This window comes from Ipomoea nil, unplaced genomic scaffold, assembly GCF_001879475.1.
Source record: "Ipomoea nil cultivar Tokyo-kokei standard unplaced genomic scaffold, Asagao_1.1 scaffold2845, whole genome shotgun sequence".
Lineage (NCBI taxonomy): Eukaryota > Viridiplantae > Streptophyta > Magnoliopsida > Solanales > Convolvulaceae > Ipomoea > Ipomoea nil.
In genome coordinates, this window is record NW_017619273.1 from 9491350 (window position 1) to 9518592 (window position 27243).

At 40.4% G+C, this 27243-nt stretch overlaps 3 protein-coding genes across 3 annotated transcripts; 1 reads left to right on the forward strand and 2 right to left on the reverse strand.

Moving 5' to 3' along the window:
• Positions 1 to 8960: 8960 nt before the first annotated feature.
• On the reverse strand, positions 8961 to 9914 carry LOC109159956. Its single transcript, XM_019308069.1, has one exon. The coding sequence runs from the start codon at positions 9912 to 9914 to the stop codon at positions 8961 to 8963; it is 954 nt and encodes a 317-aa protein (XP_019163614.1).
• A 4974-nt stretch (positions 9915 to 14888) lies between these two features.
• LOC109159708 (calcium-binding protein CML39-like) lies at positions 14889 to 15736 on the forward strand. The gene has a single exon (XM_019307805.1). It carries the CDS (start codon positions 15053 to 15055, stop codon positions 15632 to 15634), a length of 582 nt encoding a protein of 193 aa, XP_019163350.1. The 5' UTR covers positions 14889 to 15052; the 3' UTR covers positions 15635 to 15736.
• Positions 15737 to 16168: 432 nt separating this feature from the next.
• Positions 16169 to 26497, reverse strand: LOC109160372 (kinesin-like protein KIN-12E). Its single transcript, XM_019308705.1, has 22 exons — positions 26049 to 26497; positions 25327 to 25482; positions 25159 to 25242; positions 24904 to 25023; positions 24476 to 24589; positions 23651 to 23743; positions 22920 to 23009; positions 22750 to 22820; positions 22582 to 22656; positions 22409 to 22496; positions 22130 to 22188; positions 21906 to 21969; positions 21547 to 21612; positions 21222 to 21380; positions 21044 to 21148; positions 20445 to 20680; positions 20189 to 20258; positions 19844 to 19900; positions 19661 to 19726; positions 19285 to 19344; positions 19118 to 19197; positions 16169 to 19035 (listed from the first exon to the last, which is right to left on the reverse strand). Exons 1-22 carry the CDS (start codon positions 26316 to 26318, stop codon positions 16416 to 16418), a joined length of 4803 nt encoding a protein of 1600 aa, XP_019164250.1. The 5' UTR covers positions 26319 to 26497; the 3' UTR covers positions 16169 to 16415.
• Between the last annotated feature and the right edge of the window lie 746 nt (positions 26498 to 27243).

A 27243-nucleotide genomic window follows, 5' to 3' on the forward strand; every position in this document is an offset into this window, starting at 1 on the left:
GTTCAGTAAACCAATTGGACAAAAACGATAAATTTAGTGATATATTTGACTTTTTTTTAATTATTTACTCATAAAATTTAAAATTTAAAATTATGTTTAAAAACAACTAAACTCATTTCACTCTCTAAATAGCTTATGCTCAATTGGCACATTTGTAACTCGTCGTTGATAGTACTCAAAAAAAAAAAAAAAAAAAAAAATCATCTCACTCTAAATAAAAGTGTTAAATGGACATTTAATTATGTTTTTGGTATAAAATGTCTATATTTTTAATAAATGTATAAAAAATTATAAGAAATGCATAATTTTTATATGATATATTTAATCATTCTAAAATTCTAAATGCATAAAAATTCATTTAAAAATCACCTTATTCTTTATACTTTTAAGGGAAAATGACACTTTTTCTTCTTATATTCCCTCAATTATTCTAAAAGTGGCAGTTTTCCTCCCTAATATGTTAAATTGACATTTTTACCCTTAAAGTAAATATTTTATTTATTTTTCTTTTCTAACAAATTATTGCGTATACGTAGGGATGGCCATAGTCCGAATCCGGTTCGCGATTTTGAACCGTCTTTATTTTAAAATTTTATTTTTTATTTTTAAATAGTCGAAATGTAACAATAAATGTATTTTATTTTTTTCCGTTCGGAACATGAACGGACCGTTCTGGTTCGCAATTTTAATAAACTCTAAATATCGGGTTTCAATTTTAAATTATAATTGAAAAATTTTAGTTTGATTACTATAATGTTTGTTTGGTTTGAACCAAATTGTGGTCATAATTTATTAGAGAAGAAAAATAAAAATTTATTTTAAGAGTAAATATGTTCATTTAATATTTTTGGAGAAAAAATCGCTACTTGAATAATTTATGGGAAAAGTGTTATAAATATATAACTTTGCGAGAAAAAAAAAAAATACTATGGTTCCTACTTTTAACATTAATTCGATAATGTCACGTAGGGCACTGACATCACTCCACCTAAATACCACTCTATATCTTTTAATTAAGAGTTAATACCCAAAATCGTCCTCGACTATAGTGGTTTTTCTCAATTTCGTCCTAAACAACTTTGGTGACCTAATATCGTCCCAGACTTTTGTGTTTCGCTCAATTTAGTCCCAGACTTTTGTGTTTTTGCTCAATTTAGTCTCTCATTTGTTATTCTGTCCATTTGATGTTAAATAAATAGACAATTCAGTAATTTTAATATTGGCATCTCTTTACTCATAGATATGTGAACTGCGAAATCCTTTTTTTTTTTACGAATTACTCCCAGAATTACTCCTAAAACTGCGAATATAAAATTTGATTTGCAGGTCCGGGAGTAATTCTGGGTGTAATTCGTACAAGAAAGAGGAATTTCGCACTTCACAAGTTGAAAGTAAAGAGAGATCAATATTGACATTATTGAATTGTCCCTTTATTTAACACCAATTTGACGGAATAACAAATGGAGGACTAAATTGAGCGAAACACAAAAGTCTGGGATGATATTAGGTCACCAAAGTCGTTTAGGACGAAATTGAGAAAAACCACTATAGTCGAGGACGATTTTGGGTATTAACTCTTTTAATTAATTATGTTTTGACTATTTTTACACTAATCAAATAATTTTCCTTTTTAAATTAATTCGATAATATCTCTATCTAAATACCATCTATATCTTTTAATTAATTATGTTTTGACTAATTTTACACTAATCAATTAATTTTCCTTTTTAAATTATATTGTGTTCAGATTAACATCAAATTAAAATATATATATATATATATATATATATATATATATATATATATATATATATATATATATATATTTGAAAATTATTAACTCTATTACATTGTAGTATTTATTCATCCATACTTTCTCAACGGGTTGAAGCACAAAGAGTCAACACCGTCTCCACTGAGACTCGATCTCATGACCTTCCATATGGAAGAGTCACTACATATTCTTTAATAATCAATTAATTAATACAATTTAATGCGTTGAAATAATTTGTACAGTAAAAAATATATCATTATTATTATAGGAAAAATGGGAACAGAAAGTATTGGCTAATTAAAGGACATATCTTAATTTACCTTATTCAATAGCTAGCAATGATAGACTTTTAAGTTTGGATTAAATTTATAGGAAAAAAAATTGTCAGCTGTGTAATCTTCTAGAAGTGAATGAATTGGAGCCGTGTCAGCAAGCTGATAGGTGGGGCCCCTAAATTGAGGCCACAAATAGTACTCCGTATATGTGTATCCGTTGGGATTTGACTGCGTAATTTCTTAATTGTTAATTAATCTTAATTACTAGTATTTAATTCTTATAATGGATTCGGCGGCAGTGGTCGCAATTCTGAATCGGGGAAGTTATGAAGAAGAGTCAGTCATTACGTTTATCAAAAATTGTTTTGATCTCGATAGAAAGTTTAATATGATCAGGATTTCTCATATCGAAAGGGAGGAGAATCAGTGTGCGAATTGGTTGGCCAACTTTGATCAAAATGTGGTTTGGGGGACGCTCGTTCTAGACTCCCTCCCGGTGATGTTCAACGCCTTACTTGAAGCTGACGCCCGTGGTAGGCTAGTTTCAAGGTTTCGTTAATGCCTTCCTTTGAGGGCTTCAAAAGTTCAAATATACCAAAAAAAGAAGTATTTAATTCTTATTGGAAGCTATATTAATGTATTACCATAATCTTTATATTTTTATTTTGAATAACTTTTAAGAATAAAAAAAGAGAGGAATTAAAAAAATTGATAAATGGGTTAGTTCAAATGTGGATAACCTGACTCATTTCTATGTTCTATATGTCTTTCACTTCTTTTTTTTTTTTTTTTTTTTTTGAAAGGGATGTCTTTCAGTAATCACAATTAATTATACATTAAACTAATTAGATATTTAGATCCAGACCCACTAATTGAACATATGTTAATTGAGCTCTTTAATCTGAATTTTTTACTATAAGTTTCAATTTTACATATATATATAGTTGATACCTCCAATGGTCCTCCGTGGCTTTTTCAATTCTGTGCCAATATGTTCGCGCCATATAACAGTTGTGGTCATCCGACTTTTAAACGATCATGAGACGTCCTCCATCTTTTCAAAAATAACCACATGTGGTCCTCCGTTAAGTTTAGTGTTAAATGTGAGGGCAATATTGTCTTTTCACCTATATTAAATGTCACAGCCTCTTTCCGATCGTTTCTCTCAGTTTCCTCTCATCCCCTCACCAATAGAGCTAAGACCTTCTCACCCATGCCACTTACCTTCTTTGACCAACAATGGCGGCCGGACATGCAGAGCAGCACAAGGGTGGTTGACAACGCGGTGGTCTCCAACGTAGCTACCTTCTCGACAACAGGCAAGATGCGGCGGTGTTTCTGGTTTTCAGCGAAGCTTGTCAGTCCGGCGGCTTCCTTCTCTTCCGGCGAAGCTTGTGGCAGTGTGTGGTGGTTGGCCCTTCACTAGTATGCTTGGAAGTAGCGGGGCTGGACCCGCTTGTCATGGTATGCCTTGGTTTGCCTCTAGTAGTTCTCAGCTCGGATCGCAGCTGCTTCGCGCCTGTCATCGATCAGGTGGAGGTCAGTTCTATGGTTCTCCTCATTCGTGTCGGGGTCGTAGTCCTCCTCCCGGCGGGAAGGTATGACCACCTCTGCCGGGGCTCGCGCTTCGAAACCGTAGGCCAAGGAGAAAGGTGTCTCCCCAGTGGCCCTCCGGGGGGTGGTGCGGTAGGCCCAAAGAATGGAGTCGAGCTCCTCTACCCACGCCCCCCCTGCGGATTTCAGTTTCTTTTTCAGACCATCCACTATAGTGTGGTTGGCATTCTCCACCTGCCCATTTGCTTGAGGGTAGCACACGGCCACCCGGCTGTGAGTAATGTGCCACTCTGCACAGAACCCCTTGAATTCTTGCCCCTCGAATTGGCGTCCGTTGTCGGTGATGAGTTGTATCAGGACCCCAAAACGGCACAAAATGTTTTTGTACACAAAGTGCTTGCAACGGGCGCTTGTTATGGTTGCTAGTGGTTCCGCCTCCACCCACTTGGTAAAGTAGTCCACTGCAACTATGAGCTACTTCCTTTTTCCCGACCCCATGGGTAGAGCTCCCACTAGGTCCACTCCCCACCTGGAAAAGGGGATGACCGAGCTGATGGGGGTGTAGCTCGTGGCGGGTCGGCCGGGGGTAACCTGGAAGTGCTGGCAGGTCTCGCAACTTCTAGCGTAGTCGGCGCACTCCTTGGCCATTTTGGGCCAAAAGTACCCCTGTAAGATGGCCCTTCGGGACATGGCGAAGGCCCCCTTGTGGGCGGAGCAGGTCCCCTCGTGGATTTCTTCCATGACCGCTCTGGCCTCGTCTGGGTACAGGCAGCGTAACAAGGCGCCGTTATAGGACCTCTTGTAAACTGTGTCCCCCATGATTACGTACGTAGGGGCTCTTCGTTTCACCAGCTTGGCATCGACCTCGTCGGGAGGCAGTGCGCCTGTCTTCTTGTACTCCTTGAGGTGGTCTAACCAGCAGGGAGGCCGGGTTTGCACAGGTAGGACCGGGTAGGCGTCCAGGCTCGACCTCTTGAAATCTTCAATTCGGGCTATTTTTGAGATATGTTCCGGGGCCCCTTGGGCGAGTTTGGATAACATGTCAGCGTTTGTGTTCTAGTCTCGGGGCACCTGTAAGACCTCGTAATTGATCAGCTGCCCCAGTAGCTGGAGCACCACGTCCCGGTACCTCCTCATCCTTTCATCACTTGCTTCAAATTCACCTGTAACATGTCCCACCACAAGCCTGGAGTCACACCGGATTTTGAGCTTCTCCACCCTCATATTCAACGTGAGGCGGAGCCCTCCCAGGAGCGCCTCGTACTCGGCTTCGTTATTGGATAACTTGAACGCGAAGCGGAGGGCGTAATAGGCCCGAAACCCCTCTGGGGTGATGAGGACGACTCCACCCCCGCAGCTTTTGGTGCTGGAAGACCCGTCCGTTGAGAGGGTCTACACTCCTCATCTTCGTCCCGGACCCGCTCCGCGGCCTCCCGGGCGGTACACTCGAGTATGAAGTCAGCCAGTGCCTGCCCCTTGATGGCGGGTCTGGGCTTGAATTGGATGTCGAACTGGCTTAGCCGCATGGCCCACCTGACCAACCTGCTGGCCGATTCCGAGGCCCTCAGCACCGCGTCTAGTGGCTGGTTCGTGAGGACCTGTACGGGGTGGGCCTGGAAGTAGTGGTTCAGCTTCTTTGCCGTCACATCTACCGCGAAGATGGCCTTCTCCACGGGTGTGTACCTGATCTCCGCCCCCCGTAGAGCTCGGCTCGTGTTGTATACGGGCCGTTGGGCCCCCTCGTCGTCCCGGACCCGCACGGAGCTAACCGCGGCCTGCGAGATGCCCAGGTACAGATATAGGACCTCCCCCTTAATGGGTTTGGCCAGGGGGGCGGGGGGGGGGAGCGACATCAGGTACGTCTTGATGTTGGTCCCAAAAGAGGTAAGGTGAAAGTCTAGAGGGGGAGGGGGGGGGGGGGGGGGTTGAATAGATTTTCAAGCTTTTTCGCACAGCACAACAATTGCTAAGACAGGGAGATAAACCAAAACTCTTAACTAGATTGTTAGAGTATGGTGCACAGCGGAAATTAAATAAAGATAAAGTGTGTGTGAGATTGTGTGAGGATATATCTCGTGTAGAGCATATAAGTAAAGAGTAGTAAGTAAAGAAAGCAGTAAAGAACACAAGACAATTACAGTGGTTCGCGAGGTGGTGTAATCCTCCTACTCCACTTGCTCTTATCTCCAAGAGCAATTCACTATATCCACAACTTCTTGGTTCCAAGATACAATGAATTTCCGTGATCTAGTGCTTTGATCACCAAGCCCACACTAATCACGCCCAGTGACACCACACTGCTGCTTCGGGTTTCACGTCGCCGCGCTACTATCCCAGGATTTCACGACTCCGCGTTACTTTCCCCCCGTCTTCCACACTCTGGTAGAAACGTATCCCGTGATCTAGTGCTTTGATCACAAAGCCCGCACTAATCACGCCCAGTGCCTCCGACACTGCTGCTTCGGATCTCACAGCTCCGTGTGACAATCCAGGATTTCACAACTCCGTGCTACTTTCCTCCCTTCTCTTGTTTTGCTCCAAAACAAGTGTTGTCTTGCTTCCAACTTCTGAGACTCTGTAGTTGATCTTCAATGATGCGCAGGTCTCTTAGATGAAGATTAACACTCTTGAGGGATTTCTCTTGAACGCTCTGAGTGTTTTCTCTCTTTGGATGAATCAAGTAAAGCACTTGATTTTTATGCTCTGTTTTGCTCTGTTTAAGAACTCTCAGAATATTTTTCTCTTGAAGCTCTCTGAGTTCTTTTTCTTTTCTCACACTTGAAGATTTTAGCTCTTAGCTTTTTAGCTCTCTGCTCTTTGCTCGTATATCTTCTTAAGTTCATTGTCTGCTCTCTTGTGTTCTTCAAGTCTTCATATCTTCATCATTTTATAGCTGGTAATGAGGATCTGCCCGTTGGATAGAGACGATCTCATTTTTGAATTCTGTATCTTTTTGTCAGAGATCTTATCTTATCTTCTGCAAAGATGTCAGAAAGAGATAAGCTAGCCGTTGATGGATCTTCATCTCCATATAAATGAGCTCCCAAACTTCATATTATATTCCTCTGGTTTAACGTTGACAGGGCGTTTGGTTGGAGGGATTTTAAATTCTCTTCCCACTTAATTCCCACCTAATTCCAAAGGCCATTAAATTCCATAGTTTGGTTGGAGGGAATTGCAATTCCCCCATTTTCATGGAATTAAAATCCCATGTCCCCCCTAGTATTTTAATTCCTGGGAAAAAAAGATAGTGATGAGTCAAAATTACCCATTCCTTTTTTAGCTTAAAATTAATGTCTAACAACAATAATAGACATTTTTGACTTTATACTACTTATTCCCTTTCAATTCCCATGTATACCAAACATTGGAATTGAAATTCCCAGTAATTCTATTCCTGTCAACCAAACACTGGAATTTAAATTCCCACTTGATTCCCAGTAATTCAACTCCCATGGAATTACAATTCTTTTCCCATATAATTCCCCCCCTCTAACCAAACGCCCTGTGAGTGGGAATATCTGGGTCTCTGTTTTGGTGTAGAGATTTAAAAATAATCTTCATTTTAATCTTGTCTGGGTGTTCTCAGACTTCAAGCTGGCTTTGAAGTTCCACCCAACTTCTCCTGGTGCTCCAATTACTTCTCAATTTGAATTGCATTAACCTTGACTTGGTGCTCCAATTACTTCGAAATTGGAACTTCTCCTGATATTGAATTTCATCTCAATTCAATTGCTCCCCAATTTGAATTGCATCCCATACTACAACTTGAATTGATTCCATGTGAAACTATTTCCCAATTTCAAACAATTTCAATTTCTCTCAAACTAGCTCCCAATTCAAATTGTTGATGGTGAGATTCAAACTTGAGCCATTTCACATAATATATCAAGCATCATCCACTTCATCCGTACAACTATTGATTAAATCTCCAATCTTCTTTTGTGTACTTCTTTCTTTCCATAGATGCTTAATCTCCAAGTTAATTTCATGCATTCTTCCAATCGTAATTTTCTTCAACGAAAATTCTTCTGGGATATCTTTTGTGTAGCATTGACGTGAATATTACACCATTCATCTTCTTCTTCAATTTGTCATTTTCTCCAGACAAATTCTTGATTTTAGGCTTGATATCTTCTTCTTCCATTTTCATGCATCTTCCTCTGTTTTTCTCTTTTGCAACTTAAATAATTTCCCGATCATGGTCTAAGACTCTACTAGACCTATAAAATAAAATTGGGGGATCTACAAATACATATTTGGCATATCAAAATCATTACACTTTATTCCTAACACTTGAGGTCCTCGAACGCCTTCTGGCACTCTTCGGACCACTCGAAGCCCTTAGTCTTTTTGAGGACTCCAAAGAACGGTAAGGACTTCTCCGCCGACCTCGAAAGGAAACAGCCAAGGGCTGCTAACCGCCCGTTGAGGCGCTGGACCTCCCGGAGGGACCTCGGAGGTTCCATGTCCAGGATGGCCTTGACCTTGTCAGGGTTGGGCTCAATGCCCCTCTTCGAGACCATGTACCCCAAAAATTTCCCCCCGTGCACCCCGAAAGGGGTTCAACTGTAAATTGAAGCGTTGCATAATTGAAAATACCTCGGTAAGGTCGACCGTGTGGAGGTCGGCGTTGGTGCTCTTAACAATCATGTCGTCGACGTAGGCCTGTAGGTTGCGGCCGAGGACCTGCTTGAACACCTTGGCCACCATTCGGGTGTAGCTGGCCCCTGAATTTTTTAGCCCGAAAGCCATGACCTTATAGCAGTAGACCCCTTCTGGTGTGGTGAAAGCTGTCTTTTCCTCGTCGGCCTCCTCCATGAAAATCTGGTGGTACCCCCTGAACGCATCTAGGAAGCTCATAAGGGCGCAACCTGCAGTCTCGTCCACCAGCTGGTCAATGTTGGGGAGGGGGAAAGGGTCCATAGGGCAGGCCTTGTTGAGGTCGGTGTAGTCCACGCACATCCTCCAGGTGGGTGGCTTTGGGACGAGGACCACATTGGCTAGCCATGTGGGGTATATGAATTCCCTGACATGGCCGATCTCTAGCAGGGTGTCGACCTCCTTTTTGACGAACTCCCTCCTCTCGGCGGAGAGGTACCTCTTGCGTTGTTGGACTGACTTGACCGCGGGGTCAACAGCCAGCTTGTGCGTGATCACGTCTCGACTGAGGCCCGGCATATCCTTGGGGCCCCACGCGAAGATCTCCTTGTAGCTCCTGATGGTGTTGATTATCCGTGCCCGGAGGTCGGCCGGGAGGCCGACCCCACCTTCACGACCCGATCGGGTCGGCTGAGGTCGAGGATGACCTCCTCTGTCTCGACCACAGGCTCGGCCCGAGGTCGACCTGCTTCCTCTCAAAATGCCTTCTCGGCGATGGTAAGGACCTGGAGGTCCTTTTGACCAATTTGACGACACGCCTTCAAGTAGCAGCTGCGGCTTACCTTTTGGTCCCCCCGGGCGACCCCGACCCCGACTGGTGTCGGGAACTTGAGACACAGGTGCTCCATGGAAATCACGCACCTGAGGTCCTCCAGGGCGGGTCGACTGAGTATAATGTTGTGGGCGCAATTGATCTTAACGACTACGAACTCGACCTCCCACCTCTTGGTGTGAGGTGGGGTGCCTATCTCCACCTCCAAAGTGATCGACCCTTCTGTCTCGATTGAGTCCCCCGTGAACCCGGAGAGGGGGGTCCGTACCTGCTCCTGCTGCCCTCTCGAGAGTCCCAGCCGGGTGAACGTGTCGTGGTACATGACGTTGATGGAGCTACCCGTGTCTACGAGCACACGGTGCACCACCACGTCGTTGATGTCCAACTTGACCACCAGGGCGTCTCGGTGGGGGAGAGGACCGTCGGGTAGGTCGGCGTCGGTGAACGTGATGGGCTCTCTCTTTGGTTTTTTCTCGTGGGGTGTTCGTGTGACCTCCCCCACGTACAAGCTTCGCGCCCACCTCTTCCTCTCGGTTGGCGAGTCTCCTCTCTTGGGCCCCACAAAGATGAGGAAAATGGCACGTTTCTTCGGGGGTTGGGAGTCCTCTGTTGTCTTCTCCTCCTCCTCAGAGCTGTGGTCGTGGTCCCTCTTCCGGGGTGCCGAGGTGGATGGTGTCTGGCCTCTCCCCTTTCTCCAGACATTGCCCTGCTTCTGGCCATGCGCCTGGCCGGGCTTCTTAATGAATTGGCCGAGGTAACCCATTTGGATGAGCTCCTCACTTTGTCTTTTCAGGAAGATGCATTCGTCTATGTCGTGCCCCTTCAGCCGGTGGAACCTGCAATACTTGTTGGGGTCCCCCCTCGCCGATATCTTCATGCACTCCTCCTTTGGGAATACCAAGATTCCTTGGTCCTCCGCGTGCACCAAGATGGTACCCACAGGTTGTGTCAGCAGGGTGAGATAGCGTGTGGGGTTCAGCCTGGGCCCTCCGCGTACTCACGTCGGTGCGGTCGTGGCGCCTTGCGCTCCTCCTGGGGTGCCTTGTCTTTCCGACCTCTCCCTTCCTCCTGCTCCTTCTTCCTCTTCTCGGCAGCCTCGGCGTCAGCGTACCTGGCTGCCCTGTCCATCAGGTCGGTATAAGTCCTGGGGGGGTACCGAATGAGGTCCTGGTGGAAAGCTCCCGACCTCAAGTTGTTTCGGAAAATTGGCATGGCTGACTTCCCATCAAAGTTGGCGACCCCCATGGTCTCCTTCTTCCACTTGCTGAGGTACTCGGCCAATGACTCCGAGCTCCCCTGCTTTAGCTCGCGCAGGTCGGCGATTTGCTTCTTTCGCTGCATGCTGGTGGCAAAATGGGACAGGAACTGCCGGGTGAGGTCCGCAAAGGTGGTGATGGACCCCTCCGGGAGGGACCTGAACCACCAGCATCCATGTCTATATTCTTCCGCAGCGTCTGAGTTGCATGGCCATTTTCCACTACCAGCTGTTATATTTTCCTAACATGCAGAAATCAAAACTATGATCAAAGCTAAGTTTCAAATAAGATCTAGGCTGACGATAGGCATCGGGTAGCCCCAATTGCTCTGCCTCTCCTTGATATGCTTCGTTGCCACCTCGCGCAACCGCATCGATGGTCCTCGCATCATCCTCCGACCACTGGCTCGCCACCACCGGAACCGAGCCACCCGTTTTAGGCTCGAAGAATGGCGCATGATAGCATGAATCGCCGGCCATAGAAGATCTGGTCCTTAAGAAATGGCATCTGTGTCCACTCCATGCCCACCGCCACAACTCTGCAAATCTTTAATAAGTAATATACAATCGATTTCCTAGTCTTGGCGAAAAGCTCTTCAATGACGGGGTCATGGCGTCTTCGTCAGCATCTGAGCATTTTGGAACCTGTTGTTTCCTGATGGGAACATTTTGGGTCTCATTATTAATTCCCTGCTGATTCAATTCAAAAATTTGACACAATCCCCATCAGAACAACAAATTAAGGATCTCCCTCGATCTTCTTCGCATAGTTCATGGTGACCTTGATGGATTTTCCACGATGTGTCCCAGAGACCATCTGCCGCCCAGTTTCTTGTCCTCCGCGGTATGACAGTGCTTGCTCGGATCATACACCACAACAGCGCGGCGCTGCCTGCCTTCTGTTGAGCGTGAAGCCATGGTGATTGGCTCAACTCTAAGGAGCCTCTTCGTGTCCACACGAGCGGAAGCCGAGGCCAGGTGATAAACCGAGCACAGCGACTTCACAGGCGCACACCACATGTTGTCTTCGGCTCGGGCTTCGCTGCTGCAATTTGGATCCAGCCTGACATCAGCGACCGGAAACAGCCCCAGGGGCACTAATGGCTCAAATCCAAGATCGCGATGGGGCGACGACGCTTCAGACCTTAACCTCAATAAACTTCTTTTATGAAGAAATTGTTGTTGTTGACGATGAGTGTGGCGAACAAACCGGAACTTCCGCCCCTTTGCCCGGGCAGTTGCGGGAGTTTCGGGTCGCATGAATGAGGTGCGAAGTGGAGCGCTTCGATCTCTCTGTTACGTATCTGCAATTATGTTACTTCAAACACAGTGTCCACGGCTTGGGTAGAATGTCGGATGAAGCATTATCATTATTCATATCACAACGCCACCGCCGGAAGTGGAGCCATCTACATCGCTCTCCTAAAGTGGCACAGCGAAGATGGCGAGACTCTGCGACAATGCTCGCAGCGGGGAAGGCAGTTAGACTGAAGCGGGGTTCTTTAAGGAAGCCCCGGCATAATCGCAGCTGCAAGTTGGAATAAATCAGAATAGCAGCAATGTCTGCCATTGTGACAAATACAACTGTAGAGATTGTGGTTCTTAACAATGTTATTGGGTCTGTTTAGGGGAGAATGGCAGCAATTTGGAATGCATGTGAGAGATTTCTAGGGCAAAGGCGATGATGCGTGAGGCACATCCGACATTGAATATTGGAACTAGTGACCGGAATATTGTGATCTCTTTGAACTCTTGATGAAACTCTAATCGCTTAGAGCCTACTTCATGCTCAAAGTGACGTAGCATCAACAAAACACTTCCACCAGAAAGTATATTGGAGATGGATATTGGACCGGAGCATCGCCACCCCTTTGCGATTCGGAGAAATGCCGATTGAGATAACTCTAAATGTATATGTGGTGATGCATCACTTGCAAGGCTCAAATTAATGACTGCGATCACCAAAGATTTATGGTTTTTCTTGCAATTACACACCTTATCTCATAGCAGGCTCCATAGTTTTCTGCATCACTGAAGAATATTAGGCTTAGAGCCGCTATGTGTGGGGAATAAATTCACTTAGCTTGTATTCCTCAAACCTGCAAGCTCTGCTAATGATGCCCTCAAGGGAACCATGAAGGAGGCATGAACCTCTATGTCATGGCAACATGATTTGGACCAAGCTAAGCTCAAACTGCTTTTGAAATCATGAAGCAAGAATCAAAGGAATCTGCTTATGCAGTAAGGGGAAACACAGCGTGGTTTTATTATTATTATTATTATTATTATTATTATTATTATTATTATTGGTTAGTCCTAGTGGCGTTATGAGGTCCGACCACGGCTAGGCAAAGTAATCAATATATCCATGGTCACGGCCGTGCGCGTCGGCCCTGACCTTGGCATTTCCTAACGGTGATACGGGGTCCGCCCTCGTTCACTACGGGATGGAAGAGCCTATTATTGGCCTATTTCATGAATGTTGTTTCGACCAACAATTTGTTTTATTATAATAAAATAATTGTTCGATTGCAAAATTACTCCGAGTTCGTCAAATTTTACCCTTCTGAGGGGGGAGTCCAAGCCACAAGCCAATTTCGGTTGTTTAAAAAAAAAAAAAAAAAAAAAAAAAAAAAAAACTTGCTCGCTCAATACCCTAAGGGGGCATGAGGTCCGACCTCGCGTACCAGCCCCGGCGGAAGAGCATAACGGCCTGGTGTCAAATGACTTGGATCGAAGAGCTATCACCCTAAGGGGGCACGAGGTCCGACCTCGCGTACCAACCCCGACGGAAGAGCTCGGTGGCTTAGTCCGGCGGGACTCGGCCCAAGCGGCTAACGTACCCTAAGGGGGCACGAGGTCCGACCTCGCGTACCAACCCCAACGGAAGAGTTTTTGGACCAAGAGTATCCTTGGCCAAATAACTACATACTACGTAAAGAGAAAAAAAAAACACACAAAACAAAACTATGCGAGCAAAACTCAAATAAGCGATCATGCGTCGTCCGAACAACCCACTATCGAGCAACGAAGACTCGGATCACAAAGCTAAAAGCCTAGAAGGTGTTGGAATAAGCGAAATATTTATCAAGTTGACCATGAAACATTCATCCAAGTCTAGAGCCTCGAGCGGTTTCAATTGGGCCACACGTTTACTCTCTCTCGTTGTCGACTTCTCGCAACTTAAAGAGTGGGGGACTGATGATGGATATATTGGAAATATATGGCCCAATAATAGGGACCCGGGTCTAGGAGTGCATAGCCCGAGCGCCCGAGGCCCAGAATGATGGGCCTTGACCTAGTCTCACGGGCCCACTAGGGGGGCCTCGACTTAGTCTTGTGGCCTACCATGACTTTAGCGGAGTTTGTTGGCTCATGTCCTGTATAAATACCGCGTTGTCTTGACATTACAAATCATGTTCTACCTTTTGTCCTAAACTATTACCTGTGATAGTATTACACCCTTGTAATAGCACTTCATACACAATTAGTACAATATTAGTCCCCGTGACTATGTTCGTACCCCTATTATCATCTAATTATATACTTGTTACGTTTATTCGGGTTAATTAATACGGACCCCCGGTTTAATTAATTCCATCAATGCACTTGAAGGCTACAAAGTGCGCACTTGAGGCTAAAAACATGCACTAGAAGGGAAAAAAAATGGTTCAATGGAATGCTAACTATTTTTTTTAATACAATAGTAAGACACACGTGCACTTGTAGGCTTGAAATTGAGCACTTGAAAGCATAAAGAGGATCACTAGAATGCAAGAAAAAAAAAAAAGACACTAAAAGAGAAATTTAGAAGAAAATTAATTGTGCACTCTTAGAGGAAAATATGCACTTGAAGGCTACAAAACGTGCACTTGAAGATCAAATTTTTGCACTCAAAGGCACAAAGATGTGCACTCAAAGGGAAAACTAAGTATTAAAACAAAACAGATGCACTCGGAGAAGATAAATATGCACTCGAAGAAGAAAAATGTGCACTCAATATAAAAAAACAATCTGACTTACTCAAAAGTAAATTATGCCACCGCACATTTTTTAATTAATATTCAATATGAGCTGTTGATTTGGAATACATGGTTAGCTATTGTGCACATTTTTTTAACTGGAGAAGCATTTGTATTTGATCCAAAATTTGTGTGTGTGTATAAAAACAAAACAAAATAAAGAAACAAAGAAAATGAAATATGATCAATAATTGAGCTCCAATGGACAAGAACATGATTGTACACCTCATAGAAAATCTATTTTTCCCTCAAGATAAGCATGACATAAAAACTCCATATCATATTGGACGTGTTGACTCGTCCATGACACATTATTCTTGCTCCTATTTTCACTCTATTTCCTTGTTTTATTCAACACATTTCTGGCTATTGACTTTTCAACTTCCAGATATAACATTTCTTTAATTTGCCGCTAATAATAAATACCAAGAATTCATTAAAAACATATCTCATGTAATTACCAGGAATTTTCCGTACGCGCATTGCCCCCAGAATCCAACTGCCACAAACCGCCGCAAACCGCCAATTCCCACTGCTTTTCCCCCCACTCTCAGCCCACAATATATACATACATACAGACATTTGTTCGTGTTATCAGCAAACAACAACCTTATCCTTTCTTGTTCTTTCCAATCTATAGCAATCTCCCACGTATATATAAGATCAGGTAGTGCGTAAAAGCTTGGTCGTACACTAAAACACTTCACTAGTTTTCCAGCACCAAAATATCTTCTGCAAATGTTGTCAAAGTCCATGAATCAAGAAGAGGTTATCAGCCCCAGAAACACCAAGAAAGCCACTCATTCTTCTTCTTCTCCTTCCAAGAATTCTGGGTTTGTGAGCTTTTGTACGAAGCTAACCAGAAAGAGAGCCAAAGGGGAGGATAGTTCTTCTTCTTTTTCATCTGAGGAAGATGGCAGTTGCTACGAGAGGGTTTTCGCATACTTTGACGAGGATGGAGATGGGAGGGTGTCGGCGGCGGAGCTGCAGAGGGCGGTGAGGGCGGTAGGCGGGGAGCTGACGGCGGAGGAGGCGGAGGAGGCGGTGCGGTTATCGGACTCCGACGGGGATGGGATGTTGGGGATTGAGGATTTCACTAAGTTGATGGAGGGGGAGAGGAAGGAGGATGAGCTGAGAGAGGCTTTTGGGATGTATGCAATGAAGGGCACTGATTATATTACTCCCAAGAGCTTGAAGAAGATGTTGTGTAGGCTTGGGGAGTCCACCACCACCCATAACTGCAAAGCTATGATTAGGAGATTTGACCTTAATGGAGATGGAGTTCTTGGTTTTGATGAGTTCAAGATCATGATGAGTTAGTTCATCCAAGCACACACATTGTATATATATCATAATAACTTGTTTTGTATTGTATGATTCAGTTGAATTCTTTGTGTAAAACAATATTACTTCAATAAATCATATGCTTACCAATATGTAAATCCCAAGTAAATCAGCTTAAGTTACTCATAACTGACTGGCTTAAATCAAGGAGCAAAGATTTACTTCAATAAATCATATGCTTACCAATATGTAAATCCCAAGTAAATCAGCTTAAGTTACTCATAACTGACTGGCTTAAATCAATGAGCAAAGATTCGAAGACGTGATTTTGCCATAACTGACTGGCTTAAATCAAGGAACAAGGATTCGAAGACGTGATTTTACCATAACTGACTGGCTTAAAACAGGATTCGAAGACGTGATTTTACCATAACTGACTGGCTTAAAACAGGATTCGAAGACGTGATTTTGCGATCTTGGCTGGAGTTACCTATTTACCAATATGTTCAAAGCTGAGATGATAGTGTATTAGTATATCTCATATCTAATACGGAGTAATAAGAACACTTTTAAAAAAATCTTACATATAAAACTATATAGATGATTGTGCAATGGCGTCAAAATGCGACTTGACACTGGAGAGGCAGCACACCTTAGGCAAGAAACTTTGTCTATGCACCCCAGCATTTTCTTTACAAAGCTCTCAACTAATACATCGGAGAGGAATATAGTAGATAAGATTATGAACATTATTTAAGAATTAAAATGGTAGATAGTACATCATCGTTAACCGACAGTTAATAAAGGAAATTAACTGTCATTTGCTATTGCAGTTGCCAAGCAGCAAGTTTAGCTCCATGACTGACTGTTGAACATCATGGAGATCCTCCCCTACCTTGTCTGAGACGAAGAACGACTGGCAGGATAATGCCTCCTGCAGCTGATTCTTTCTGGTTGTGGCAAGAGCTTTCTCTCTTTTTAAATCTTCTATTTGCTGCAATTCCATTTGTAATTCTTCATTCAAAATCTGCATCTCTTCCTCTTTCAGTGCTGCGTCAAACAGGTGTTGCTGGTACTCGACAATCATGTCTTCAAATTCATTCTTCCCATCTTCCTTCATTTTCAATATCATTTCCTTCTCGCGGGTGATGGTTTGAAGCTTGACTTCCAGCTCCTTAGCTGACTTGGAACTTTTCTCTACCTCCTTTTCAATGGCCTGCAAGGGACCTTCGAGCTTTGCCATTTTCTTGCTCAGATCCTCAACTTCTTTTTTCAATGACCCAAGTTTCTCTTGAGTCTGCTTAATCTGATTTTGGATCTTTGTCCTCTCTTCCTCAGACTTCAGCAGTTCAGTAGCTTTCCCGCTCAAGTGCCAATTCCTTTGTGCGGGGTCAACATCTGGTTTTGCAATGTTGTCTATGGCAAAGAGAACCCTATCACTTTCAAGTCTTTGGTTTTCTTCCTCCAGTCTCATTTTCAAGTGTGCTAGGCTGCTTATTAGTTCACTTTCAGACTGTTTAGCTTTCATTTGCAAAACCATATATTCATCCTTAGAGGCTTGAAGACGGGCTAATGCTGATTTCTTTGGGTCAAGTTCAGTTAAAGAAGTGTTCCACCTCTGCCTTGCTTGAGTTTCACGGAGCTCAAAGTAACCGATTGAGGAAGAGAAGCTTGATAAAGAGTATTTCAGTGCAGATAGCTTTTTATCCACCACAGCTTTCTTTTCCAGCAGTTCGGAAGATAAAATTTTAAAGGATTCAAAACCTCGCTGTTTAGCCTGAATACTCTCTTCTAGTCCCTCAACTTTTCTTGAAAGTTCATCAACCTCAAGAAGTGCTCTCTCCAGTGAGCCAAACATGCTCACCGTGTTGGCAGATTTTACAAGCTTTTCTTGTGCTTCATAAAGCTTCCTTTGTACCAACTCCATATCTTCTGATACATCAACTGTGATCAAATGTGATGATTCCTCATCTATGTCAGAAACAAGGCCTGCATCCTGATTTGAATCAGGACAATCTGTTTTCTCCATCTCATCACCATTTAAGATTCCAGATTCTTTCTCCCCAATTGTTAAACTCGCCACTGATCCTGAAAGATTACTCTGTGTAACTCCTGTTGTCTTGCAGAAAGGAGGTTCATCTGAATCTGAAGTATTACCCATGTATGAATATTGACTGTATTCATCTTCTACATCTACTTCAATCAAGCCAGCCTCCTCGAATACTTGTTCTGGATTTGCAGATACACTATTGTGCTCATCTAGGTAAAGATTTTCACTTTGATGTTGCATGTCAGGCCCAAAAGAATCAATCATCTCTGTAGTAGAGCAATCTGTGCCAGAAATCGGAGATTTTCCAGATTTTGGAGATTCCCCTTTATCCTCAACAATTTTCTTCTCAGTAGAAGAAATCAGTCTTTTGAAATCATCTCTCTCTTGCATAGCTTTCTCATAAAGGCCCATCAGTTTATCATTTTCTTCATGCATTTCCATGAGCTGATTGTTCAGGCATTCAACATCTCCTTTCTTCTCTTGCATAGCATTCTCATAAAGACCCATCAATTTTTCATTCTCATCATGAATTTCCACAAGTTGATTGTTTAGGCACTTCACCTCTCTATTCTTCTCTTGCATAGCATTCTCATAAAGACCCATCAATTTTTCATTTTCTTCATGCATTTCCAAGAGTTGACGGTTCAGGCACTCAACTTCCCCTTTCATCTGGAGTTCCTTCTCATCATGCATTTCCTCAAGTTGACTGTTTAGGCACTTAACCTCTCTGTTCTTATCTTGCATAGCATTCTCATAAAGACCCATCAATCTTTCATTTTCTTCATGCATTTCCATGAGTTGACGGTTTAGGCGCTCAACTTCCCCTCTCATCTGGAGTTCCTTCTCATCATGCATTTCCACAAGTTGACTGTTTAGGCACTTAACCTCTCTGTTCTTATCTTGCATAGCATTCTCGTAAAGACCCATCAATCTTTCATTTTCTTCATGCATTTCCATGAGTTGACGGTTTAGGCGCTCAACTTCCCCTTTCATCCGGAGTTCCCTCTCTGCAGTATCTTCAGATAACTTATGGGAGTCATCTTGACAATTCTGGCATCTAAGGTTAGCACTGTTCTCTGCAACCGCTTGTTCGTACAGTTCAATCAGTTTTTGGTTATCCTCAATTAAGACCTTAATCTTCGCTCTTAGTTCCTCATTTTCTTTAGACAAGGATATAGCTGTTTCATGAGCTTCGGCTTCTCTTTGGCTTGCAGCTGCAATAGCATCAACCATGGCTTCAAGTTCCATCTGATCACTGATACCAATATTTGGCATCTGACAGTTTGTTAGAGAAGAAAGATCAGATTGCACTTTATGAGATTCTTCCAGGATAGCTGCTTTAGAAGATCTCTCTGATTCTATCTCTTTTTCCAAGTCATTCACATGCCTGCAAGAGTAATGCATAAAACAGAGATCAGAAAAGAACACTGGCAACAATGGGGTGCATTAAAATAAGAATTGAGAACTACCTTTCCAATTTTTCTTTCTCCTCTACACAAAGATCAAGTTTTTTACGCAGGGCGTCCAGTTCTGATTGGTTGTAAATTGCCTGAAACGATAAGAATAAAAAGATTAACATATATTGGTTTCTTCTTCCTTTAATTTGCTCATTGCTATAGAGAAAATGCAAGAATACCTGCAAGCGAAGGAACTCGTTTTCCTCATCGGCTGCAGTATGCATAGGTGTGGCAGGTTTCTGCAGCAGAAATGTCAAATAAAAATAACATTAAAAGAAATTTAGGTTGTATATACCTGCAGATTGGATCAGATCATAATAGACATTTGGCACCACAATATTCATTGTAATTAGTCAATAAAGAGATAGAAATCCAACAATTATGACTTTTAAAACAAACTTTTATGCAGAGATTCTATTATGGCTCTTTATAAATCCAAAATAAAAATAAAAAAAAATAAATAAAAATAAAAATAAAAATAAAAAATAGTACCCATTCTATATATATCTGCAAAAAGTTTCAAAGAATGGGAAAGAGGATAAGTTTGTTTCCCACCTGATTGGAGAATAGCAAATTGCTGTCATTGTTAATATCAGTTGCAAGCTCATCAGAACTTTCTTCCTGTAAACATAGATGGGTTTGAGTAAAAAGAAGAAATAGGTTAACAACACTCAGCATGCATGAGTTACGACACGAGGCAGCAAATCGATACAGATCCTAAGTGGATTGGGAACGAACCTGGGTATTAATGGGATCCGAACCATGCATGAGTTTCCAATCTAGAGCTTCTCGTAACTGCAATAAGAAAAGAGACCCCCAAGGGAACAGGAAAATTTAGTTCACTGTTAATTGAGAAAAACAATGGAAATAAAGACATTCAATGGACCATAAGAAAGTCATTGCTTATCAACAGCTTATTGAGACAAAAAAGAGACAATGAAGGGAAATAAAAGACGCATTTTTGGGAGAGTGATTTGAACAGGGTTTTCCATCTTAGTAGTGAAGTGCCTTCAAAACAAGAAAGTAATACAGACAAGAAAGAGATATAGAATAGATCAAGTTAAGAAAAAACGAATGTCAAACCTGATTCTCCAGTATCATGATTTGCTCATTCATCCTTTCCCGTTCACCTTCTTCATAGAATGATTTCAATCTGTATTTCATTTTAATGCAATAATTAGGAAGTAAAATGAATGAAACTTTCAACTGAGAATAAAAAAGCATTGAATTCCATATCCATATTAATATTACTAACGTAGATTTGGAAAAGCAATAAAACTATCAACCTTCTAACAGAAGAAAGAGAAAAATAAGGGAAATCATATCATGATATACATACCTTCTTATTTCCTCCTTCAATCGCAGGTTTTCCATAGCAAACCTTGTCACTTCTTGGTTACGATCAACTTGATTCCGTAGAACTTCTATTTCTTTCAAATGCTCCTCTTTCTCTTTTAACAAGTGAACCTCAGCCGAAATTTTTCCTGAAGCAACTGATTCCAGCCTTTTGATTGCACCTTCTCGAAACCTTAGTCTCATCTTCAGCCCTTGTATCTCATCTTCTCTTTGTTTTGCCTAATGGGCAAATATAAGCACAACCCTAACATCAGTTCCCTTTCTAGAAATGTTAATGGTATGAGATTTTATGTTTCAATTTTTGCTATATTATCTAAAATGCTTATAGACTATTGGAACATAAACTACATACAATGAGTTTAATTGAGCCCAACTTTGCCAAAGACCTTGAAAGTCCAGTGACACATGCCTAAGAGACTATCTAAAAGGTTTCAAGTTTCATTGTACCCAAAAAATGTAATGGAACTTAAAATGGGATAAAAATGAGATTCCATGCAGTTTTTTCCTATAAAATATAATACTCCAAACATTCAAAATTCTTGTGAAATTCAAATGACAAAGTCAAGAAACTCTTATCCATACCAGCTGCAAGGCAGCCTGATTTTCAGCAACCAATGCCTGCATAGCGATGTCTTTATCCTTTTCCCTCCTAAAAGCTCCAACAAGGGCAACTTCATAGTCCTTTTTCTGAAATTACAAGAAATTATCAGCAAGAATCACAAAGAGAATTATTGGTTTAACTGCAAGAAATAGCACATACATATGACATCTTTTTGCCTGATGCAAGTGGGCTTGCAAATCCATGAAGTCCTTCCCATTTGATAGATGTTGGTGATCCTGGCAAGGCTATTGTCCTTGAATCAGTTTCATAAGCATCACCTCCTCCATTACCCATACTCCTAAGACGAGCAACTTCTTTCTGGAGATGAGAATAGAAGATTTCAGAACTCAGAATTAACAAAAATCCAGATCATTTTACTTGTTTAGTTGTTTTGATAGTTTCCTTATTATTAAGGGAGGAAGCTATTTCTAGAAATGATTACCGCCCTTAATTATTAGGAAGAAAACTATAATTCAAACTATACCTTCAGATTTTGAATCTGCATCCTCATTGCAATAACATCTCCAGAAGCATCTTCATTTACAACAGCCTGCACAGGGAAGATAAAAAATGGTCAGGTGGGAAAACGAAGAAAGGTTCTGCTAGCTATTATGTTTAACCGATATAACAATTTATTCATGTGGCAAAACTTCATTCCAACATAACCACATCTTAATATTCTTGTAGAGAATTAAGTTATTGTAGACCATAAAAGCAAGAAGAAAAATGAAGCAAAAAGTTGGGGTTCACGTGAAAGAAATGCTTGTAACTGTTAGCAATTTATGCATGATAGACATGGTTAATTTTAGTAGCATAGTAGCCAAGATAATGATAAAAACATACATGATTCTTTATGAATTTGGCACGCTGAGCAAACTTCAATGTGCTTAGAGTTTCCAGTGAGCAGCTGCAAAAGTACAATCATAAATATTCATTTCTTCATTTGATTAAAAATTTAAAATGAATGATTTGATTTCAAAATCATTACAAGAGTTCATTCAAAAAATTATATAAAGAAAAAACTAGATTGGCAGAGGGCAGCAAGCACGAATAAACATAAAAGTTACCTGTTGGAAGGAGTAACATTCGCAATTATGATTGTTTTTGCATTCCCTCCCAACGAATCCTGAAAATAAGGAAAATTATGGGCATTCTCTACAGCATGACAGTTCTAAGAAACTATTAGCTTTCATTGAACAAATTTTGCATTAGAAGCTTAATTTTCTTAAGGGGAAAAAGAGAGGAAGAAGATTAACTCCAACAATTACTCTAGATGAAGATATTTTATAGTAGAACTTATGAAACTTTAAGCCTTTCTTTGGGAAGCTTAAATCAGGATTTTTCACCTGTAACAAAAATGTCAACTTTGAATCTCGGTAAGGAACATGGAGTGTCTTCCCATTGGACATGCTAACAAGGTTCATAATCACAAGCCTACATTTTGAAAAACCAGTTTAGATTTAAAAAAAAGCAGACGCACTTATAAGTCTGACAAAATATCAATACAGGAATTACAAACCCCAATGTTGAGAGAGATTTGTTGATGTTAGTAGCTTCCTTTAGTCGTTCACCTTCAGCACCTGAACTTTTTTGCCTGATAAATAAGCAGAGCACAGTACATAAGTTTTGCAGGTGACTCTCATTTAAAACTCCTTTTTCAGTGTTTCATTGTAATTATTCTGTTTACCTTTCAGAACCTGCCAAATCAACAAGGTTAAGGCGTGCAAACCGATGATGAGTTACACCTTGGGACTCCCACTGCATATGAGATTGACATTGCAAATTAAATCTTACTATCATGGTCAAAAGCACAAAAATCAAGAAAGAAAACAAGGAAGATAAGATACAAAATCTTACCTTACTTTCAATGACACAAGTAAAAACACTGTGAGAACGACTGCTAGCACGATTCATATTTGTTGCAGCTACCTTCCTGTTGGCAGCACCCTGTTGGGGATAAGTTACAAAAACCATAACAAAAATAAGTTTGACCTGTTCAAAAAAATAAGTGTGATCTTGCTCTAGAACAAAATATAGAGAAAGTATGTCTAAAAGCCATCATCACTATTCAGTATTATACCATTGCAATAAGCCTTAAACAGTAAAACATTAAAGACATACTCTTTTTGCTACCCTCCAGTCATTTAATGCAGTTGCAAGGATACTCTCAAGTTTAACCAGTAACACACCCTCAGGTTTCAAAAATTAAGGCAACACTTTCTTCTTGTAAAAGAGGATTGTGTAAACAGCTGATTTGTTCTTTAAGTCCAAACCGAACCTACAACATTAATCATGCAATTGACATAGAGCGAGACAGCCAGTGATAGATAGGAACGGTGTGTTCAAAATCACTAAAATTGTAAACCCTGGTAGAACTGAAGAACTAGTTGGACAAGATCTTTGCTTTAATGTCTTCAGTATGTATAACTTTTTTTCTACTAAGATATAATGATGGTAAGTTTTGTACTCCCCAAGGAACTAGCATAGTTCTATCTCAGCTCGAAGATAATATAACTTCAGCTTAGAAAGATATTCAATTACATAAACAGTTTTAATTAATATATACAAAAAAATAGGTCACGGCATACCTGAACAAGTTGCTGTATCACATCTCGAGCACTTGTAACTTCAACCTCAGTGAGATTCTCCACATGAATCCCTTTCTTAGTATCTTCCCTTATCTGCAGAATACCAGATGAAACTTGTTGGTCTTCTCCTAGGGGTAGAAATAATGTTTTCCAACTAGTATTCACTTTAGCTCAAGCAACACTTAAGAAATGAAGGAATAGTGGGAGGAAAAAAAAAAAAAAAAACTGGACTTCTTATTAAAGTGCACATATACCTTTTGTATCAATTACCATATTTTATGTATTCATATAGTATATAAAATTAAATTTATCTATTGTATGTGGCAGAACTAGGAGTTCAGAAAGATATTAAGTGTTAAAGAAACACAAGTATATGCCACATTCAAATTATAGGAATTAATATAATTCAGTGGATAATATTCATGTGAACTGGGAAGTAAGGAAGGAAGGAAGTTCTTTAGTGTAATAATAATAAATAAATAAAAACTAAACTAAACAGTTGTTCATATATATATATATATATATATATATATATATATATATATATATATATATATATATATATATATTACTCATAGCATTTATAGATAGAGCACACATAGAATTTCCTTATTCATAGACGTGTGCGCACCCCATCCCCCTCCCCATCCCCATTTATCCATCTTCCATGCCAGACTTTGAACTATCTTATATGCTTAACGAGAGAAAAATATTTTTAAAAAAATCACCATTGTATAAAAAGGAATATGATCTAGCGAGAAAACGACCTTCAAAATCTGATAAAAGATAGGAAACTGGAGGAACCAAAATATGCATGTCTTTTACCTGTAAATTAACAGAGGAAGGATCCAAGAGATCAAGAATTTGCTCATTGTATATTTCAAGAAAAGAACACCTGCAAGTAAATCGTATCTTCTCCTCCCTGCGTGCCTCCCTTTCCTGTGTCAGTTTGAAAGCACCCAACTAAATACTAGATTTCTCTCAATATCTAAACTTAGGATAATACATAAACTAAACTGTATGAGAATCTGCATGCAAAAATCTTTAAGTTGAAATTTAACTCCCAAACGTATATGGAACTTAAACAGCTGAAGACCAATTGTCTAGTTCATGCTTATAAATCTAAGAACTATGGTCCAAGTCTAAAAAAACTATATTTCTTACATTAATAAGCTCCCACTCAGATAAAAAGAGCATATATCTCATATCTCCCCTTCCCTTCTTTTATAAATATGCATTCGTAGCACTAATACCTTTTGAATTCTTGAAAACAGGTACTCGAAGACTCGAGGTGTCATCCCACAATTTACACTATGTCTTCGAGTGCCTCCTTCAATGTCTCCAAGCATTGTATGTGTTTTGCCACTTCCAGTCTGTGCATAACAAATAACCCATTAAATATGAAAACATCATCAACAGATTTGCAATTAGAACATTTTAACTTAAACTTTGAGAGGAAAAATGCAGGAACTTTAATATCTGAATAGTTTTTTTTAAAGGTAACATACCTGGCCATAAGCAAACATGCAACTATTGTAACCTTCTACACAATTTTCAACCATAGGCACTCCAGAAACTTTAAACATCATCTCCTGATCAGTTTAAAACATGAAACCTTTAGCATACGATAAGTAAAGTAATGCGAATAGAAGAAACAAAGGTAAAGACAAACACACCTGGGTAACATTTTCATCTGCAATGAGGTCAAATGTAAAGCGTGACTCTGGATGCCCAATCCAAGTTATTGTCTGTGAACTGTCTTGCCTGAGACATCGACTATTTCCATACAAAGATATCTCTGAACTATTCAAAGGACGTACTCTAATAATAACCTGATTAAACCAGTTAAACAAAATAAAAATTGGGTAAAAATGAAAGCCAAAATGCCATGCTTATCATTTATAAGATGTCTCATAAAATTTTCATATGTAAAAACTTAATTATTTTTCATGAATTGAAGTTGGATTAACAAAGAACACTACATTTATAGAGGGTAGCCCAATTAAATGAAATTCCTGGCAATAAAATAAATATAAATATTGTTTCCTAAATTGTGTTATCTCTCTCATGACAGTTTTTCTTGTAGAAGGGAGTATGAATTAAGAACTTCCCTACATATTTGGTGTTTGCATCTCTCTATAAGACTACAATCAGCTCAAATCCCCTCATTTCTATTATACCCCTAAAGTTATCAGCAAATGCTAGCAGATTTTCTAGGAAAAGGAAAAATACCACCAACATTTCTTCAAACCCAAATTCTTCAGAATACAAACAAAAACGAGTGGAAATATATATATATATATATATATATATATATCAAAAATAAAAGCGAAAATTAATCGGATAAAAAAGCATAGAGAGTGCTCGCAAATACAATTCGGAAGCAGGAATACAGCACCTGAACATTGTGGTCTTTCCAGAAAGCAGGGTCTTCACGGAACTCGAAAGTCCGCAGTTGGTTAGACGCCGCCGTTTGCGCACTGTCACCGTCGGAATTCTCACTCCGATCTTTGCAAGTTGATTTCAGTATCCGTAGATCCGGCGAGCTCTTGACAGCCGGCATCGCCTGCGGCGGCGGCGGCTGCTCCGACGAACTATGGTGGTGATGGGGGTCATGGAATCCGAATCTGGACTTCACTGCGCTCGACGCCTCCGATATCAACGGCATCGTTGACGGAGTTGGTTGGAATTAAGCTGTAGGGTTGGGGGGAAAAATGGGGAGAGACTGAGAGAGAGGGTCTCGGTGGGTGTCTTCTTTGCTGGTTTTCGAAATGAGAAATGGGGCGGGGTGTTGAAATTCAAAATGGGAAGAGCTGACGAGGTGACCGTTTGATAGATTTGAAATTTTGAATAGAACCCTACTAGCTCCCTTCTCCCGTCTTAAAATAATGATAAAGAATCTACATCTATCTACCAATACTTTTTTTTTTTTTTGAAAAACATCTATCTACCAATACAAATCTAATAAAAACCCAATAATATTATGCCCTTAACTAGAACAAAAAAATATAACTTTATGTGTTATGGCATTCAAAAAAAAAAAAAAACAAAACAAAAAATATAGGTGTAATTATTTCATAAAATGAATAGTTCATATTATTTTGATTTTAGTATTATTTAATGATTTTTTTTATTTACTCTCAATTATATTATATTTTTTCCTTAAATAACCCTAAATTTCGTTAGTATAAACTTTAGTAACAAAATATTCCGTTAACTATTTATTATTCTTAACTTAATCATTAATTTCTATAAAAAAAACTTAAGTTCAAATCCTGTCCCAATTAGAGTTGGCATAATTATTAAACAAATATGTTTATATATATATATATATACACACACACATAAATTTTGGTCAAATAATTAGCCCGATCAAATACAATACATAGCATTCAAAGTGGAGCATCAAAGATTATATATCAAAAATTTTAAAATTCATTTGATTTTCTTTCATTTAAAAAAAATTAGGTTAATTTTTTTTGCCGTTTAATTCATCTTCTTTTGATTATTTAGAACAAAATTTAATATTTCAATTATGCTTTTGCATTATTGAAATGATTTAGATCATTATGGTATTAATTTTTTTTGTATGT

Excerpts from the sequence above, each read along its gene's own strand:
- LOC109159956 (XM_019308069.1), bottom strand. The coding sequence starts at position 9,914 with ATGAAGATATCGGCGAGGGGGGACCCCAACAAGTATTGCAGGTTCCAC.
- LOC109159708 (XM_019307805.1), top strand. The coding sequence starts at position 15,053 with ATGTTGTCAAAGTCCATGAATCAAGAAGAGGTTATCAGCCCCAGAAAC.
- LOC109160372 (XM_019308705.1), bottom strand. The coding sequence starts at position 26,318 with ATGCCGTTGATATCGGAGGCGTCGAGCGCAGTGAAGTCCAGATTCGGA. Across the intron at positions 23,010-23,650 it reads TGATACAGCAACTTGTTCAG|GGTGCTGCCAACAGGAAGGT; the intron begins GTATGCCGTGAC and ends TATCCCCAACAG. Across the intron at positions 22,657-22,749 it reads GATTTGGCAGGTTCTGAAAG|GCAAAAAAGTTCAGGTGCTG; the intron begins GTAAACAGAATA and ends CTTATTTATCAG.